The 20102-nt window shown below is 35.6% G+C and overlaps 1 protein-coding gene and 1 long non-coding RNA gene across 51 annotated transcripts in view; one reads left to right on the top strand and one right to left on the bottom strand.

Annotated features, from left to right (window-relative positions):
• The window catches only part of kcnt1b (potassium sodium-activated channel subfamily T member 1b), a 163973-nt gene that overhangs the window by 121636 nt on the left and 22235 nt on the right, over positions 1 to 20102 (bottom strand). For 28 of the 50 annotated variants that reach the window (XR_015491917.1, XR_015491918.1, XR_015491919.1 and 25 more), the window contains exon 1: positions 12682 to 13040. The exons of the other annotated variants lie outside the window; for them this stretch is intronic. Coding sequence is in view for 25 of the 28 variants with exons in the window: in XM_087254333.1 (XP_087110459.1) it covers positions 12682 to 12827 (146 nt within the window). In the remaining 3 variants the exon portion in view is untranslated. Of the gene's footprint in view, positions 1 to 12681; positions 13041 to 20102 lie in introns of those variants that run through there. 50 annotated transcript variants of the gene reach the window in all.
• Positions 279 to 4163, top strand: LOC147844490 (uncharacterized). Its single transcript, XR_015492194.1, has 2 exons — positions 279 to 488; positions 2513 to 4163. It is a non-coding gene; the product is annotated as an uncharacterized LOC147844490 (long non-coding RNA).

The raw sequence follows: 20102 nt of genomic DNA, 5'->3' as shown, positions 1-20102 counted from the left end.
GCCTTTAAATGTTACTTTAAGCTGTATAGAGGTGTCTTGAAAAATATCTACTCAAATATTATTTACTGTCATCATGACAAAGATAAAATAAATCAGTTTTAAGAGGTGAGCTGTTAAAACTATTATGTTTAAAAAGATGTAAAAAAAGCTTTCCAATAAACAGAAATTGGGGGGAAAAAATAAACAAGATTCAGGAGGGCTAATAATTCCGACTTCAACTGTATATTCTCAATATTCTGGCCAAACTATGCAAAATAAAATAAAATAAAATAAAAAAGTTTATTTAATTTTATTATTTGGGTGAAGCAGTGGCGCAGTAGGTAGTGCTGTTGCCTCTTAGTAAGAAGGTTGCTGGGTCACTGGTTCGTGCCTTGGCTCAGTTGGCGTTTCTGTGTGGAGTTTGCATGTTCTCCCTGTGTTTGCGTGGGTTTCCTCTGGGTGCTCCGGTTTCCCCCACAGTCCATAGACATGCGGTACAGGTGAATTGGGTAAGCTAAATTGTCCGTTGTGTATGAGTGTGTGTGTGAACGTTTTCCAGAAATGGGTTGCGGCTGGAAGGGCATCCGCTGCATAAAAACTTGCTGGATAAGTTGGCGGTTCATTTGGCTGTGGCAACCCCGGATTAATAAAGGGACTAAGCCGACAAGAAAATGAATGAATAATTTTATTAATTATCAAATCATTTATTTAATCTTTTATTTGCTTGCTTGCTCGGGTTATTGTATTTTAAATTAGAATTTTTATCAGAAAATCCAACTGTCATCAAAATGGTTTTGTTAAATGATATAAAAGATTGAGGTTAAGCAGCCAGAATGTTTTCATTAGCACATTAAATAAAGGATGTATTTACAGTACATTCTATCAAGGCCTATTTACACCAACAGCCATAAAATAGGAGTAATGATAACCATTAAAGCCTTCACCAACAGACAATGAAGCTCTGCGGGTCTTTTCATTGATTTCTTCACAGCGGCAACTAATCGGCATTCAGTGCTTTTACTGCTCATCAGCTTGGAAAAACTGTTGCGTTTCAAATTAAGTTGTTCAATTGTTACACACTAAAAAATAATGCAGGATTCCACTCAATTCATTTATGTCGTCCTAACACAAACTGATTAAATTATCTTCAGACAGTCAAGTGGATTGATCAACAAATGTCCCCAAAAAAAATCTTAAGAATTGTAATGCGTCAGCTCATTTTAAATATAAAAATATATTTTTGGAGTGTACAGAAATAGAAGCATTATTAAAACTATATAGTACAATTCGATGGACGGGGACGATTGGAAGATGATGATCTGTAAGGGCCGATGCAGGGACTTTGGCCAGGACACCAGGGTTACACCCCTACTCGTTACGAGTTGTGCCATGGGTTTTTTAATGACCGGAGAGTCAGGACCTCGGTTTAACTTCCTATCCGAAAGACGGCGCTTGCTGCATAGTGTCCCCTTCAGGGCCGGAGTGGGACTCCTTTTCAGCGCTGGAGTTTCAAGCCTCAGACCGGCCCACCTCAGTTCAAGACTGACTATATTAAAATAAGGTCATTTCCAAATCAGTTTCTAATGACACTATCACGTCTTTTTTTGAGAAAACAGCTTCTTTAGAACTTCAAATGATCAACAACCCTAACAGTCTTATATGTCTTAACAATAAAAATGAAAAAAAAAATTACACAGACGAGGATCCCAGGTCTGCCGTGTCATAAATTAACGTGCTATACACTATACCACAACTGCTGTTCATAGTGTAATGACTCATCGATGTAATATCATCATTAACCTGCAGGCTGCACCTTGCGAGAAAAAAGATAAAAAGAGCAGAGCTGCGGTAAAATAATGAATAAAAAGGCTGTGGTCAAGTAAATAAATAAATAAATTTAAAAAGTGAGACTGCTGAGAGCAACAGATTCTGGAGCTAGGGACACCGGCCCTCATGGCCAAAAAAACGGACCGGCCCACCGGGAATTCTCCCGGTCCTCCCGATTAGCCAATCCGGGCCTGGTCCCCTTCACTATACTGGGGCATTAGAACTCACACAGAACACAGGCGGAGCGCCCCCCTGCAATGCGCAAATTAGAAAAATACTTATTTGTTATGCTACAAAATCAAGTTCTAAGAGTTTTTCAATTGGGAATGTAGTTATTTAAAAGTCAAATCAGCAGTTTATGTATCAAAATAAAGCGTCTTTGAAATCTTGCTTCAGACTCTTGGCAGTCAGTGGCAGCTTCGCAAACAGCTCCCCGCCGAGAGAGGCTTTACTTCGCCAGACCATCTCAGGACCTGCCGCTGGATCTCAGTGCACTCTGAAACTCTTCGCTTCAGTACTGACTATTCATTCATTTTCTTTTAAGCTTAGTCCCTTTATTAATCCGGGGTCGCCACAGTGGAATGAACCGCCAACTTATCCAGCATATGTTTTACTCAGCGAATGCCCTTCCAGCTGCAACCCATCACTGGGAAACATCCACACACACACTAAGGACAATTTTAGCTTACCCAATTCACCTTGTGAGGGAAACCGGAGCACCTGGAGGGACACGCAAACTCCACACTGAAATGCCACCTAACACAGCCGAGTTACCAGCGACCTTCTTGCTGTGAGGAGATTGTGCCACCCACTGCGCCCCCAGTACTGACTAATCTAATGTATATGGACAAATATAATATTGTAAAGCTTCCAATAGAAAATATTCATTTAAATGAGAGATTTGTGAGGGGAGTAGTCGTATATGTTGAGCACTGAAGTCAATGGCAAATAAGGCTCCGTTTACACTAGTGCGTTTTAGTTTTAAAACGGCGTTTTAGAATGAAAACGATCCGCGTCCACACTCGCGTTTTACCATAGATATATACACTAGATGTCGCCTGGCCTATTGTTGTCTATTGGACGGAATGCGTCAATAGCGCCGCCATCTTGCTACAGGGTAGCGCTCCTTTGAAATGAATGCGGGACCAATGTACAGTGGAGGACTGTGGCCATCCAAAGCCAGAGATATACACATATATCTATGATCGGGAGTTTTCCTGGATGTTAGTATGTAATTGTTTTTTTCTAATTACGAAAATTATAATTTTACATCACTTTTCTACATTGATGGATCAGTGACCGCACGGGCATTCCTGACAAAAAGCTTGTGTTTGTGTGTATAGAAATGTACTATCCACCCTCCCTGTTAAATTTGATCTAATCCGTGTCTTGAAACACCCCTCCTCTCCTGCTTTCACTTCTCATACTGAAGGAGAGAGCGATTCGTTTGTGAATGAATACCCCGAACGACTCACTAACGTTAGCCGACAATAATACCAGTTTCTGGCAGCGCAGCATCTCGTTGTCAAATTTCTTTTGCATTGTTTGCTGATTTTATTCAACAAAACTAGCATAAGCCGAGTGTTTAGTTCGAGTTGGAGCTGCTTTGCCGTATGGTGAATTCAGTAAGTGACTGTTATCATCAATAACGTTATCTGATTAGCACAAAAGTTCAGAACATACAAAAACAGAAAAAAAACTTAATATTACCTATGAAATGTTCTGCCTTTGTGCTTTGATTTCTTTGTTTGCTCGTTTCTACACCCGTAGACAGCGCTAAAGTCCAGCATCTTCACGTAATAACAGTCTTGACTAGTGCGGTTGAATGACATTTGTCCTGGGAGCACTGTACCAATGTGGTGGCGCTATTGACGCATGCTTAGGGTCCCTATGCGATATCTAGTGTATATATCTATGGCGTTTTACCCAGCGTTTATGAACTGCTCTCCGTCCACACCAGAACGCTGAAAACGCACATCACGTGACCACACACACACATTCTCGGTCAAGCGCTGCAGCCCATCTACCCAGATGAGAGCTCTGCTAGTCTGACTTTTCATCAAGCACCTTCCGCTGGATCTAATCTCACTATATTTATTAAACAGGATATTTTATTCATCTTGTTGTCTTTATCAAACAACATATTCCCTGACTTTGGTCATTGGAATCTATTACTTGTTCTCAGGTAACGTGTTTTGGCTAAGCGCAAAGATAAGTTAATGATTAATGTAACCACGTAGCCTATTCTGTATATTGACTGATCGCTTGCCTTTATTTCCTATATTGTGTAAACTTATTGTGTTATACTTTTATAATGGCCATTATCGATTATTAAAACTGATATTCAGCAAAAGAAAGGGTATGTTTCGTATTTTCACTGAAATTGAAAGGAGACAGTTGTTATCGGCTCCGTTTTGTTATAAATATCCACACTGTGAAGACGACGCTCATACATGCAGCACGGCGCCTCAACATTTCTGCATTAAAATGAAAATAGGCAGTTCCTTAAATCATGTTTACATTTTATTGTTGAGAAAGTGAAACAACGTAGCCAGGGTGATGTGAATGAAGTTATAAAGTACACTGTTCCCTTTGAAGTGTCCTCGGTATAGTCTGTTTTCCATATCAAACTCAGAAGAAGAGACTGCAGCCTTGATCAAACTTGCGAAGTCTGAAATTACAAGGAGAGGATGCAGGACTGAACTGTGTGTGTTAGGCTACTTAATATTGAGTAAAAGTTCCAATAAGAGAGGCGAATGTCTGCAGCCCCGCCTCCGTTTTCAGATGTCTCTGTTTTCCATCATCCACACTGAGACAGAGCAGCAGTGTTTCAGAAAGAAAACGGCCTCTCCAGCGTTTTCGAAACGCTCCGTTTTCGGCGCTCGAGAACTCCGATGTAGTGTGGATGGATGGCGTAACCGTAGCAAAACTTATGCGTTTTTAAATTAAAACGCATTAGTGTAAACGGGGCCTAAGTTTGCAACATTCTTCAAAATATCTTCTTTTATGTTCAACAGTAAAAGAAAACTCATGTTTAAAACAAGTACAAAAAGACAGAATTTCCTTTTACTCTTTTTTTTTTTTTTTTTTGGCTGAGCTCTGCCTTTAGGACCGAAAGTGCTTGAAGGTTTGACAGAATAAGATGTCATATCAGGATATGCAAATGTAGTTGGCTAAAATGTTTTAAACCTCCAGTCAGCGCTAAAATGAGTGGGAGGCTTGTTCACTTTGATGTTATAATTTGAATGACAACACACTGCATGACCTTGAATAACCTGAATATGTTGTCAAATGAAAACTTTTCTATAATTGCTGTACATGACGATGGTAAGAAAGACAGTAATTAAGATTCCCATTCATCCTTGGCTACTGTATAAGCCTGTGCCCTATTTATAGTCTGCCCTTAGCAACTAACACTAAGAAAGCCCATTATAAAGTGTTGTTAAGGCATCCACGGAGCAGATCAATAGAGAGACAGATTGACATTTCCTCCTTTCAAGCCCTGGAGGTCTCAAAGGATGTTACATTAACATCATACGTCAATTTTACGGCCAGTAAATGCTAATGCAACAGTGCTAGCCACCAAAAGCTATGAAGCGTTTGCCTCTAGGGGCTCTCAGGTTTATGACTGTAGACTTTAAAACAGAAGTCTGAAATTAAAAGTCTCCATTTTCACTTTTTACATTTATATTTGGTCATTTAGAAGAGGCTTTTGTCCAAAGCAACTTATAATTGCGGAGGCATTCAGCAATTCAACAAGAACAGGCAATGCACAAGACAAGTGCTGGTTATACAAAGGATCTGTTAACGCTCAACAGCATACCTGTCAACATTGAGATGTGAAAATAAGGGATATGCCCACCATAATAAGGGATAAAAAATCTTTAAAAAAATCCCTAAGTTTCTAAATATGTTCATCCGGAGCAGTTTCATTGTAAATAAACCGTTAAATGGTCAGTAATATATTTTATGATTATTATTATTATTTACAAAAGAAAAAATAAATAGTATACATTAGCAGCAAATAAATTAGCAAACAGCTCAGCTTATTAAAATTGATAGCTATTATAAAGAAATAGAATCAAGTTATCAAATCTCATTAGCCGTTTCTTCACTGTAAACTTACACATTCTGATTAAAGAGCAGCAAATTAATCTCATTTTTTTCATTTGATTACATTAAATAACAGGTGTCACTTTTAAAATGCACACATCTAACATTATAATGAAAGCATTCGATTGCTTTCCTAACTGTTTATGCTCATTAAGGACGAAATTAGTTAAGGGTGCTTTCACACCTACACTTTTGTTTCGGAACGTGTCTCGATTGCCCAGTTAACGCGGTTCGATTGGCATATGTGAACAGGGCAATCGCGCTCTATTCCGCGCCAAAGTAATCGCTCCGAGATCGCTTGAATGAGGTGGTCTCGGCTCGATTGAAACGAACCCTGGAGCGGTTCGATTGCAGTGAGAAAGCGATCCGATCCGAGCGCGGTTATATCACAGTGTTTATGGATATGTAATAGGCTTACGGCCATATGAAGAGAGAATTATGAGTATGGCGGGAAGTTTCGCGAGTCTCCGGATGCCCGCAAACGAGTGATGATCTCCCGGTAATCTCACGTCTCTTTCCCAGTCCTTAAATAGGCATCGTCGCGCACCCTTCTCACCCCTCCCCACCGCATCTCTCCTCAGACACATCGCGCGCGCGCACCCTGTCAATCACCATCAAACCACCACCTCTCCTGATAGCTTAGCGGGACACTGCAAAATAAACCCTGACACTTTGACCAATGTGAGGAGAGTTTACTCGCACGTGACTTGTTTTAGCTATTTTGGTCCGTTTAGAAACTTTGCAATGTGAAAGCGAACCGCTCCAAGAGCAAAGAGCAACAATGTAACATTCGTAATCTCTGTTTCGGAACAACTGAATCGATTCACAGGTGTGAAAGCACCCTAAAAAACCCTCAAAGATAGACATCATTAGATATTATTATTATGTGTATATGTCGGTTTAACACGCACCCAAAACCCAGACTTTCCCTCCTCTACAAATTGTGTGTACAGAATCCTTCTGGGAAACAGCGTCTATTTATCACTATAGAGCGCGTCAGCTGACAGTCACGCACTGCTATTTGACTGTTTTGAGGATTGCACATGAAGGAGAGACTGCACTTAAAACAAAAAGGAAGGGAATTATGCTGTTTTTATATTTATTTTAAAGTGTTTTCATGCCTAAACAAAGCAAAAGCACAGAACAGACTCAAATTTAAGAGCAAAGGGCGGCCCCTGGTGGTTCGGCAGTATGGGTTGCGTATATAGGGAGGCTCGGCTCTTTAATATTTATTTGACACCCTTCAGAGAAAGACTGAAAATACAGGAGACATACGGGAAAATATCTTTACAGGATGAAAGTGGGATAGAACTGTAAAATACGGGAGAATCCCCGGAAAAACGGGAGGGTTGACAGGTATGCTCATCAGTGATGGGAATAATGGCGCTATAAATAAATGGCGTAACTAAGGTTGCTACTATTTGAGTAATCAAATTAATTATTGTTTCCCTCGTTATAACGCCGATATTAAGAGCACTATCACCTGTTTCTATAATGAGTTGCTATTTTTAGACTATAATTTTACGTTGCTTAAATAGCAAATTAAATTGCGCCACTTTGTGGACTCATGGGTGTTTCGGTCTAGATAAGATGCATGTAAAGGGGCATTGTAGGCGCGTTGCTATTTTGTGGAAATAAAATAGACTTCACAATAGACCAGCTAGGAGCAGGTCTAAACTCCAGCGCAGAGCGCGTTAGTTGTGCGCCTCCCTTACATATTGCTTACTACATATGCAAGATGTACAGGAATACGCAAATATTTTTACAAATGAAAAAGTATTAAAGGAATAAAATATTACAAAAATTATTATTTTCTACATAAATATAAAAATCATACTATCATGCCTCTCGGGGGGGCTTTTTCAGTTTATTCATGACAATTTGCTTTTGTATAATGTTATATACAATGTTATATGGTATATGCATATTTATATTTGTTTTATGCATATTTATATTTGCCCACCTATCAGGTTTTGAAGCATAGCATGTGTATTAGGATATGACTCAGTTTTTTGACCACACTTCGTTATTATTATTTGTTTCTTCATTTGCTGGAAATTAGAACTGAATTTAGAAATAGTTTTGAAACAAATTTTTGCGCTTAATAAACAAAATTATTTATGAAGGCTAATGAATGTCTGTGCATAGGCCTACAACACGTTTCCTTATCCACGAAAGAGAGTGAAAGTGAAAATAAAGAATGAGGAGGCTCATTCTCTCATTCTCGCTCTGCAGATGCTCTGGTTAACTGTTTTCTCGCTAGTGAAGCTTTCAGTTTTTCCACTTAAAAAGTCCGCCATTTAAATAGCAAATGTGCCTTGGAGTGACGCAACTGATTCTTAAAGGGAAAGGGAGATGAGACTCTGGTTGGTTTATTCTCAAAACACCTATAACTCATTAAGAGAATAAGCTCAACCCTGTTAGACCATGCGCCACGGCGCAAAGCTGATTTTTCCTTTGCTAAAATAGCAAAAGAGGATTCGGAAACGCTTTTGCGCCCTGCGCTTTGGACTTCAAAATAGAGCCCTAAATGTTAAAGATTTAAATCAACATTTTTTTATTTAAAATTTGTAAGAACTATCATTAGTACATACAGATACAGTAGTGCTATATGCAAATTAAAATTCCAATTCAACTTAGATTTTTAATTCCTGTACAAGTTTTTTTTTTTTTTTTTTGGAACGATGAGGATCTGACCTTGTAAACCCACAGGATCTTTTACACTAATCTAATCTCAACTATGTAAGAAATACAGAAGAGAAAAAGGTTTATTACATCACATTACATTGAAACTGCATACCAACTTTCATGGAGGTAATTATTCTTCATAGACACACAGCCTGCTAGGAAGCTATAAATAAAATGAAAGTGTGAGAATTAACCCGTGCTAGTCAACAACTCCAGTAAACCATTTTGCGTGAGCCCTGTGCTTGCAAGCTGTAGCTCCATTGAGATCAATACTGTGCCAAAGCTAGCTTTTGCAGCTAAGTTAGACTAGATCACTTCTGTCATGCTACACACTGAGTGCATGACAGATTTACCATTTTATTTATTGTGGTATACAGTCCACAAATGCACTTTTTTTCTTTAGATTTCTTAATATATTAAAGCATGCTTTAAAGCTTTTATATTAAAACATATTCAGTTTTCCAGTCATAAATGAATGTTTACATTTTTGTATAGCTTGGTAGGTTTTTTTTTTTTTTTTTGGAGGCAGGGATATTACACTCACTGGTCACTTTATTAGGTACACCTTATAAGTACCAGGTTGGACCCCTTTTTGCCTTAATCAACAAGGTACTGAAATATTCCTCAGAGATTTTGGTCCAAATTGACATGATAGCATCACGTAGTTGCTGCTGATTTGTCGGCTGCCACACACACACACACACACACACACACACACACACACACACACACACACACACACACACACACACATATATATATATATATACATATATACATATATACACATACACAGTTGAAGTCGGAATTATTAGCCCCCCCTAAATTATTAGCGCCCCTGTTTATTTTTTCCCCAATTTCTGTTTAACAGAGGGGAGATTGTTTCAGCACATTTCTAAGTATAATAGTTTTAAAAACTTATTTCTAATAACTGATTTATTTTCTCTTTGACATGATGACAGTAAATAATATTTTACTTGATATTTTTCAAGACACTTCTATACAGCTTAAAGTGACATTTAAAGGCTTAACTATGTTAATAAGGTGAACTAGGCAGGTTAGGGTAACTAGGCAAGTTATTGTATAATGATGTTTTTTTCTGAAGATAATTGAAAAAAAATTGCTTAAAGGGGCTAATAATTTTGTCCCAAAAATGGTTTTAAAAAATTAAAAACTGCTTTCATTCAAGCCGAAATAAAACAAATAAGACTTTCTCCAGAAGAAAATATATTATCAGACATACTGTGAAAATTTCCTTGCCCTGTTAAACATCATTTGGGAAATATTTAAAAGAGAAAAAAAAAATCAAAAGGGGGCTAATAATTCTGATTTCAACTGTATATATATATTGGTAAATGAGACGATGCCTTCCTTTATTTATTTCTTTTTTTTGAGGGGGTGGGTGGCTAATGTCAATTATTTTTTCTTCTTTATATTGGTATTGTCCTGTTTTTGTTAAACATCTCATTAAAACATGTTAAATATTTTTTTTTTTTTTTTTTAAAGAGTGATTAAAAGATCGTAAAGCATTTGTAACTATTTCCACCTCAACATTTGCATGCCAAATGTCTGAACATGGCACTGAGACTTTATAACACAGCTATTACAATTATTACTGTCAATAATAATAACTGTAAAAAGCCGCTGACCAGCCATAAGTATTGAGAAATGTGATTTATAATTTTTAAAAAACATTTTTTTACAACTCAACAGCTCTCTCTTTGCTCATCTCTCATATTGAGCTCAACTGCGTTCACAAGTGCCTTTGTGCAGCATTACGGCAGTACACAATAGGCTGAATGGGCAGTTGGAGAGCATTACATTAAAAGGATATCATTGAGTAGATATGAATCCAACCCTGCAGAAAGGTGCATTATGTCCATACAGCTTCCGCACACACCGAAAACAGTACTAGGGTGAGATGAGAGCTGGGTGGAGATCAGCAATAAAGAAATCATTGTGAACTGTTCATCTGCCCATCCAAACCATAATGACTGCATAATTTACATGCGTTTTGCATACAGACATGAGAGTCAAATTTATTCCACCTTTATTAACGAACCTTCATTTATTAATCAGATCAGCAGCATTACATGACCACAAAGTTGTGTTATTTTAAATCACTTATTGATTCCGATTAACTCAATTCCAGGTTAGATTCAATAATATTTGACAATGAGACATGGAGGATGTATGATTCATAGCGTATTATATTAAATAAATGAACATTACATCATGTATAAACAAAAATATTGACCACACAGAGCAAACGTGGGAATGAAAACACATGAGTGCGTGTTCACCAGCTCTTAAAATGCCACAGGTAACTCATTTGTCTATGAGAGCTCGATGTGATTTGCGCAAAGCGTCATATTTGACTGTCAAATGAGTATCTGACAGAAAATTAGTGGAGGTTTCTACTAGTTCAGCAACTCAAAAGTGAATGCTGGAGGTAAGCAGAACGTCACTGAATTATCATTGAATCAAAAATTGGATAGTTGAGAATTCAACGTTGAGCTTTCATCAGGTTTTCACCCTCAAATAATGTTTTTTTTTCAATGATAGAAAGATGCATGAACACAGACGCAGTGATTAAGTTAACAATATCACTGAGTAATACATTTAACACCTGCTGTCAACAAGCAGAATTTACTGAAGGACCAGTACAACTGACTTCAGTTTGTATCAAATTAATAAATAAAGACATAATTTAATGATTTTCTTCTCATTTATCTTGCAACTTCACTGACTTTAATAGACAATTGCATTAAATTAATCAAAAATTGTAAACAATGTGAAACTAAACAGCAATAGCTGAAATAACATTCCATTAGTGTCTAAATGATGATGAAAACTATGTATTATTATTTGCACTTAAATCACAGCAGTAAATTAAATCAACTGAAATAAAACACAGTGAATCTATCAAAATCTCAGCAGAGGATCAATAAACAGCTCTCAGCAAAAGCATCATCAGCAACTTCGCTTATTACTACCTTGTTTGACTTTATTTGCCTGATTTTTTGTCAAATTAATTTAATGCAGTTTTTAAGTACAGTCAGTGAAGTTGCAAGATAAATGACAAGAAAATCATAAAATTATGTCTTTATGTATTCATTTGATACAAACAATCAAAAAAAGTCTGTAGTTTTGTGTTGCTTTAGTGATTCTGCCTGTTAACAGCAGGTGTTCATCATCAATTTTACATAACAGTCATTTAATAACTTACAGATATTGTTAACTTAATCGTCTGTGTTTATGAATATTTCTATCCATGAAAAAGCATTATTTGAGGGTGCAAGTCTGATGAAAACTCAACGTTGAATTTTCAACACCCCGACTGTGGATTCAATAATTCAATGACGTTTTTTATCTTGCATTATGATGCTGCATAAAATCAATATCAAAACTATCTAAGTTTAATTTCTTATAGTGATAGTTCATCCAAAAATGAAAATTCTTACATTATTTACTTGTTTCAAACCTTTTACAAGTGTCTTTCTTCTATTAAACACAAAGGAAGCTATTTTGAAGAAGAAACATGTAACCATTAAATTCCACAGTATTCTTACTATGAATGTCAATGGTTACAGGTTTTCAGCTCGCTTTAAAACATCTTATTTTATGTTCAAAAGAAAAGGGAAACCTCATATATAATGAGTACATTTTCATATTTTGAGTGAACTATCCCTTTAAATGTAATAAAAAGCTGACTGGATGGCTAGAGCTCTTTCAGAAAGATGCAGCACTCTCTGTGTCAGTCATATTAAATTATTTATGCCATAGTTGGATCCATGCAATCTTTGAGGCAAATTAATATAGTATTATGCGTAGAACATCGTTATTAAACCGAATATTGACTGAGATCCACTCATGCAAGCTCCACTAAACACGAACTACAGTATATGCTTATATTTTGTCGTTAACATCAATCATAAATCGACATTATAGCGCCTCAGCTGTGAGTTATTCTCAGTGAATGTGGCGCGTGCTGGAGGATGCTGCAGTTTTGTTATCAAACAGTGACACATACACACACACACACACATGCTGTTTGAAGCGGGACTGCGGTACCTTTGGCCAGCATCGCTCTCAAAAGACCCCATGGTCCGGACGGGCACCGCAGAATTGAGCCAAATGTGCTCGAAAGATTTCCTTGCTTCTGTCTTCACGTCCGAATCGATTTCAGACGGCGACTCGGTTCTTTTGGCACCTGCCATCTCCTTCTTCAGATTCACACAAGTTACTACCAGCAGAGATGGACGCTGGAGTCTGTCAGCGCGCGCTCATGCTTCACTCTACCGTCAAATGCACCTGCTGGCGGACGCACGACGTCGAGGATGGAAATTAATCGCGCAACACACACACATACACACTCGTGACTGAAGAAATAGAGCTTTGGTGTGATCTCAAGACTCTCCGAGCTCAACTGCGCAAGTCCCGCTCAGAAGTGTGTCTGTATCGAATCACATTACCACATCAAAAACCAAGACATCAAGCTTCGCCTCAATAACTGCTAAATAATACCACATTAGCCAATGGCATGAACGGAGAGATGAAAGGTGAAGATAATGACCAGTATATACCACGCGTTGTCTGCAGTTTGATCATAAATGAAGTGATTTTAAGGTTATTCACGTTATAAGGTTGCATAATGATTTAGCTGGTTGCCATGGTGTTGCTATGCAGTTGTTCCTGCAAATGTTCTGGGGTGCGTTTCCGAAAATCGTCGTTAGCAAACTAAGGTCGCAAGTTCCGTCGTTACAAACATTACAAACAGTTTGTAATACAAAGCACATTTTAAAAAGATAATATTTACCCTGCAAAGGAGTTTCTAAGAAAAAGATTTAATGTAAATTGTAATGTTTGCCAATTCAGCAATAGTGAAACTGTTGAACATCTATTTCTTCATTGTACACTGCAAAAAATGCTTTTCTTACTTAGATTTTTTTTTTGGTCTTGTTTCTAGTCCAAATATCTAAAAAATCTTAATATGAGAATAATTTTCTAGACAAGCAAAACATGTTGTCTTGTTTTAAGAAATAATCTGCTTAAAGAGATTTTTACCCTAAAACAAGCAAAATAATCTGCCAATGGGATGAGCAAAATAATATGTCAAAAGGAAAAACAAGATTATTTTGCTTACCCCATTGGCAGATTATTTTGTTTGTTTTAGGGTAAAAATCTCTTTATATTAGCAGATTATTTCTTAAAACAAGACAATATGTTTTGCTTGTCTAGAAAATTCTTCTCAGATTAAGATTTTTTAGATATTTGGACTAGAAACAAGACAAAAAATCAAAGTAAGAAAAGCATTTTTTTTGCGGTGTATACTTAAAGGATTAGAAGAATTCTGGTCTGATGTGGACAACTGGATAAAACAATATAGTTCAATTCCTTCTATTTGTTGGGACATTGGGAAATTTGAAAAGATTATTTCGACAGCAAAGATGATGACTTAACTGCAATTTGACGTAGAGATATAGAACTGCAACAAAAAATATATATTCACTTTATTACATTTTTTCAAGGTAACTGGTTGCAAACAATTTATATGGGCTAAATTTAAACAATCGAATTAGGTTGAACGTTACTAAATTTATTTGTTTGCTTAATTTCAGCCTAAATACTCTAAATTGTTTGCAACCATTCATTCATTCATTTCCTTCGGCTTAGTCCTTTATTTATCAGGGGTGGCCACAGTGAAATAAACCACTGACTATTCCAGCAAATGTTTTATGCCGCGGATGCCCTCTCAGCAGCAACCCAGTACTGGGAAACACTCACACACTCTCACACTCACACACACACTCAATTTAGTTCATCCTATAGCACATGTCTTCGGACTGAGGGGGAAACTGGAGCACCCGGAGGAAACCCACACCAACACGGGGAGAACATGCAAACTCAAAACAGAAATGCCAGCTGGGACTTGAACCAGTGCCCTTTTTGTTGTGAGGTGACAGTACTAACCACAGCCACCATGCTGCCCTGTTTGCAACCAGCTACCTTATTTTTTTAGTAAATCTAATGAATAATTTTTGTCAGTGTTCAATGTAAACAAGACCTACCTGCAACTATAATTAAGCTTACCCATTAATCAGAAAATAATTGCACTATAGAATGTTTACCAGCCAATCAGAATCAAGCATTTGTCATTAAACTCCAACACTGATTTGATGAGCTGTTGAAAATGATACATCAAAATCTTTTATACGCTTACTCACAATCAAATAGTGTACATTAAAGACCATTCATTCATTCATTCATTCATTCATTCATTCATTCATTCATTCATTCATTCATTTATTCATTCATTCATTTATTTTCCTTCGGCTAGTTCCTGATTATCAGGGGTCGCCACAGCAGAATGAACCACCAACTATTCAAGCATTTGTTTCAAGCAGCGGATGCCCATCCAGCTGCAACCCCGTGCTGGGAAACACCCATACACTCTCACATTCACACACACATGCAATGGCCAATTTATTCATTCATTCATTCATTTTCTTGTCGGCTTAGTCCCTTTATTAATCCAGGGTCGCCACAGTGGAATGAACCGCCAACTTATCCAGCAAGTTTTTTTACGCAGCTGATGCCCTTCCAGCCGCAACCCATCTTTGGGAACATCCACACACACATTCACACACACACAATGTGGACAATTTAGCCTACCCAATTCACCTGTACCGCATGTCTTTGGACTGTGGGGGAAACTGGAGCACCCGGAGAAAACCAACGCGACGGCAGGGAGAGCATGCAAACTCCACACAGAAACGCCAACTGAGCTGAGGTTCGTACCAGCGACCTTCTTGCTGTAAGGCGACAGCACTACCTACTGCGCCACTGACTCGCCGCTTATGGCCAATTTAGTTAAACCAAATCACCTACAGCGCATGTCTTTGGATTGTGCGGGAAACCGGAGCATCCGGAGGAAACCCAATTCAACACGGGGAGAACAAGCAAACTTCACACAGAAATGTCAACTGGCCCAGCTGGGACTCAAACCAGTGACCTTCTTGCTGTGAGGCGACAGTGTTAACAACTCAGTCACCGTGCCACATCATCAAAGTCCAAAAATCTTTTATGTAAATAACATTTAACATGGATCTGAAAGAAAAGTCACTATATATTGAAGAGAACGGAGTGGGAGTCTGTTCTCTGGCATTCTCTGCACTGAAGATGAAGATTATGTAACATGATTATGCGAACACCAGACAGGAAAATCCACCAGAGAAACATCACACTGACACCCTGTGGTCAGAAGAAGACACATTTTGCACATTTTTACACAATCTTCCATGAGAAAGCGTTGTTGTTACAGACAGAGAGTTATTGATTTTTATGAGTTCAGGAGGGGTGAGGCAAACTCTGAATCTGAATCTACTAGAATATTCACACACCACTAACCAAAGCAACACTAAAAGAAAGAGATGTGCTTTATTATAGCTTAATTTAAGTTAAAAGTTCAATGCAAATAATTAAAAAATAATATTTAAATGTTTTGGCAAGGTAAAAGTACTTGTGCAAAGAAATAAATAAGTAAAATATATATATATATATATATATATATCAGTAAAAAATTAACAAACAAATAAGTAAATAAATAAAGTACATAAGTAAATAAATGAAGTAAATAAGTAAAAAATGAACACATAAATAAAAACAAAGTAAAAATATATAAGTAAATTAATTAATAAGAAAATAAATAAATACAAATAAAAAGCAAATAGATAAAGTAAATAAATTAAATGCACATAAATAAACAAAAAAGTAAAAAAATATATAAATAAATAACTAAAAACAAATAAACAAACAAATAAAACAAATTAACTGAAATATGTAAGTTAATAAGTAAACAAATAAGTAAATATTCAATACACATAAATAAATACATAAACATAAGTAATGTAAATAAAAATAAATAAATAAATAAAGTTAATAAATAAATACATATAAATAAACAAACATAAATAAATAAATGAAGTAAATAAATAAATACACATAAATAAACAAACATTAATAAATGAAGTAAATAAATAAATACACATAAATACATAAGCAAATAAACAAAGTAAACAAATAAATACACATGAATAAACAAACATAAATAAATAAAGTAAATAAATAAAAACACATAAATAAACAAAAATATATAAATAAAGTAAATAAATAAATACACATAAATAAACAAAAAAAAAAACAAATAAATACGCTTAAATAAAAAAAATATATAAAGTAAAAAATATAAAAAAGTAATAAATATATTAAACAAATAATTGAATAAGTAAATAAATGAGGTTTATAAGTATATACACATAAATAAACAAATAAAGTAAAAAATATGTAAAGAAAAAAGTTAAAATAAATAAAATAGAAAAGATAAATAAGTAAAAACATATAAATAAACAAACAATCAAATCAATCAATCAATCAATCAATCAATCAATCAATCAATCAATCAATCAATCAATCTATTCTTCGGTATGGGATTAGTGTGCAAATAAAACACATTGCTGTGTGTTAAAATTAATTTACAGCTTTTATTGCTAAAACATGATGTAAAATCAGAAACACTGTTCAAAGATAAAAGGCCTACAGCATAAAAACAATAAGAACAAAAAAAGTGTAATACAGCTTTATCTTTTTTAAACCTTGGCATATGACCGGTTTCATTCATTCATTCATTCATTTTCTTTTCGGCTTGGTCCCTTTGTTAATTTGGGGTCGCCACAGCGGAATGAACCACTTTTCTAGCACATGTTTTATGCAGCGGAGGCCCTTCCAGCTGCAACCCATCTCTGGGAAACATCCATACACACTCACACTCGACAATTTAGCCTACCCATTTCACCTGTACCGCATGTCTTTGGACAGTGGGGGAAACCAGAGCACCCGAAGAAAACCCACACGAATGCAGGGAGAACATGCAAACTCCACAAAGAAGTAGAAGTAACAAAGAAGTATACTCAACTTGCATTTACAATGCTTTTAAAGTTTACAAAAAAAATGTTTTTGTGAATGGCAAAATTATGTCTCAGGGCGACACGGTGGCTCAGTGGCACAGCAAGAAGGTCACTGGTTCGAGTCCCGGCTGGTTCAGTTGGCATTTCTGTTTGGAGTTCTCCCTGTGTTAGAGTGGGTTTCCTCCGGGTGCTCCAGTTTCCCCCAGAATCCAAAGACATGCGCTATGGATAAATTAAATAACATAAACTGTATGTGTGTGAAAGAGAGTGTATGGATGTTTCCCAGTACTGGGTTGCAGCTAGAAGGGCATCCGCTGTGTAAAACATAAGCTAAGTTGAATAAGTTGGTGGTTCATTCCACTGTGGCGACCCCTAATGAATAAAGCGACTAAGCCGAAGGAAAATTAGTGAATGAATGAATTAATGAAAATAAAATAAAGTAAAAAAACATAAATAAAATAAATTCATAATTTAAACAAAATAAGTGAATAAACTTAAAATAAAAAAATAAAATGAATAAATAAAAAATAAACAAATAAATGAAAATAAATACATACATAAATACTAATTCACTAATTGAACTGATTTAACTAAACAAGCAGAAACGACTCTTAAATAAATAAACATATGCACTGTAAAAGGTAATAAAACCTTAATTAAACTAAATAAATAATTATAAATAAAATTTATGACAGCATATAAACTGTGGTGGCTTATCCTTTGGTAAAACACATTAACTATATGCTGTAAACGTGCTGTTTTTTTTTCCTGTTTCTCCACTGGTGGATTATACTTATCAGCTGCTAACCACTAATTATCCAAAGGCAAGCGAACAAATGTTGCACGCACTGAAGAAGTCACGCCGCAGTCAGAGAACTCACAGCAGAGCATCTGACAGAACTGAGCACATTTCCCCATTGACGACAGCAGATGGAAGTCTTGAGTGCAGAGCTGATTTTCTGTCACTGCTCATGAACACAGGCCTGAGAGCTTCACATTCCTCCAGCAAATCAGTGTGAAAGCCCCATCAGGCACAGTCAGATCACAAAAACACCTGACAAAATCAACACTCGCTTCCTTTGACACTCTTCTGCTGATTATACTCTTCTGCTGATCATACTCTTCTGCTGATCATACTCTTCTGCTGATTATATGCAGCTTTTCTGCATTTGATGACCGTTTCTGCATTTCTGGTTTGAGTAAACTTCCATTAAAATAACTCAAACAAATGATTTTAAATAATAATGTTGCTCTAAACAAGAGATGTGTTTGGCTTTGTTCTTTTATCCATCATGAGAATAATGTTACACTTGGTATTTTACCGTGACGTTAGTTTTACAAGCATCAGGATTAAAAACTCAGGGGCCACTGGGCACATTGTCTTGTAAGGCCCCCTAGCCGGCCGCACCCCTGTAGTTGAATTAAAAAATAAGAATAATATAATAATTTTAAAATCAAATAAATCTACAATTTTTTGCTCACATATTTAAATAAATGATATATAATACATATGTATTTATAGTCTACAAAGATTTTACTTATTTTTTAAAGCACAAAATACTAATAAAACTAGTGCGAATTAATGGTATACTTGTTCAAGTTAACTGAAACAATACTATACATAATATAGTACTATATATATATATATATATATATATATATATATATATATATATATATATATATATATATATTTTTTTTTTTTTTTTTTAAGGGTATTTGTAATGTATAACTTTTATAAACATATAAAGCATATTATTGGCATGGCATATAACACACAATGCCTCTCCAATACAATTCTATGAATCTGAGTCTTTCATAATACACACACTTATTAATGATTTACTTTCTCCCCCTCTCCCTGTATTTTCTCTACTCTCCTCGTGGTGAAGGAAAAAAATAAATAAATAAATAAAAGGAAGATATAAATCAATCAATGAATGAATAAATATATAATAGAATGAATGAATGAATGAATAAATAAACAAATAAAAGGAGAATATAAATTAATGAATAAAAGGATGACATAAATAAATGAAAAAATGACTAAATTAATGAATAAATACATAAAAGAATAAATAAATAAATAAATAAATAAATAAATAAATAAATAAAAGAATAAATAAAAGAATAAATAAATAAATAAATAAATAAATAAATAATAAATAAATAAATAAATGAAAGGAAAACATACATGAATAAACGAATCAACAACTAAATAAATTATAAACAACTAAATAAACGACTAAATATGAATGAATGCATGTTTTGACCGTTTTGTTCCTCTGGATATTGCTCATCTTCTGCAATATTGCTGCAGAAAGAATTTGGGCTTTTCTGTGGTTATTTACGGTCTGCTGAAAGTAATAATCTAATTCAAATAAGTTGCTTTTTAATATTAGATGGATGAACTGTGAGGATAATAATCATTGTACCCAATTTTTAAAACACTTTGCTGATTTTATACAGATTGGATTGGTGGTCAGAATATGCTTGTATGTACACCGTTTCCACATTATTGCTTTCCAT

The sequence above is a fragment of the Danio rerio genome, chromosome 5 (genome assembly GCF_052040795.2).
Source record: "Danio rerio strain M-AB ecotype USA chromosome 5, GRCz13ab, whole genome shotgun sequence".
NCBI classification, from domain to species: domain Eukaryota; kingdom Metazoa; phylum Chordata; class Actinopteri; order Cypriniformes; family Danionidae; genus Danio; species Danio rerio.
This window is presented reverse-complemented; position numbering and strand designations above follow the sequence as displayed.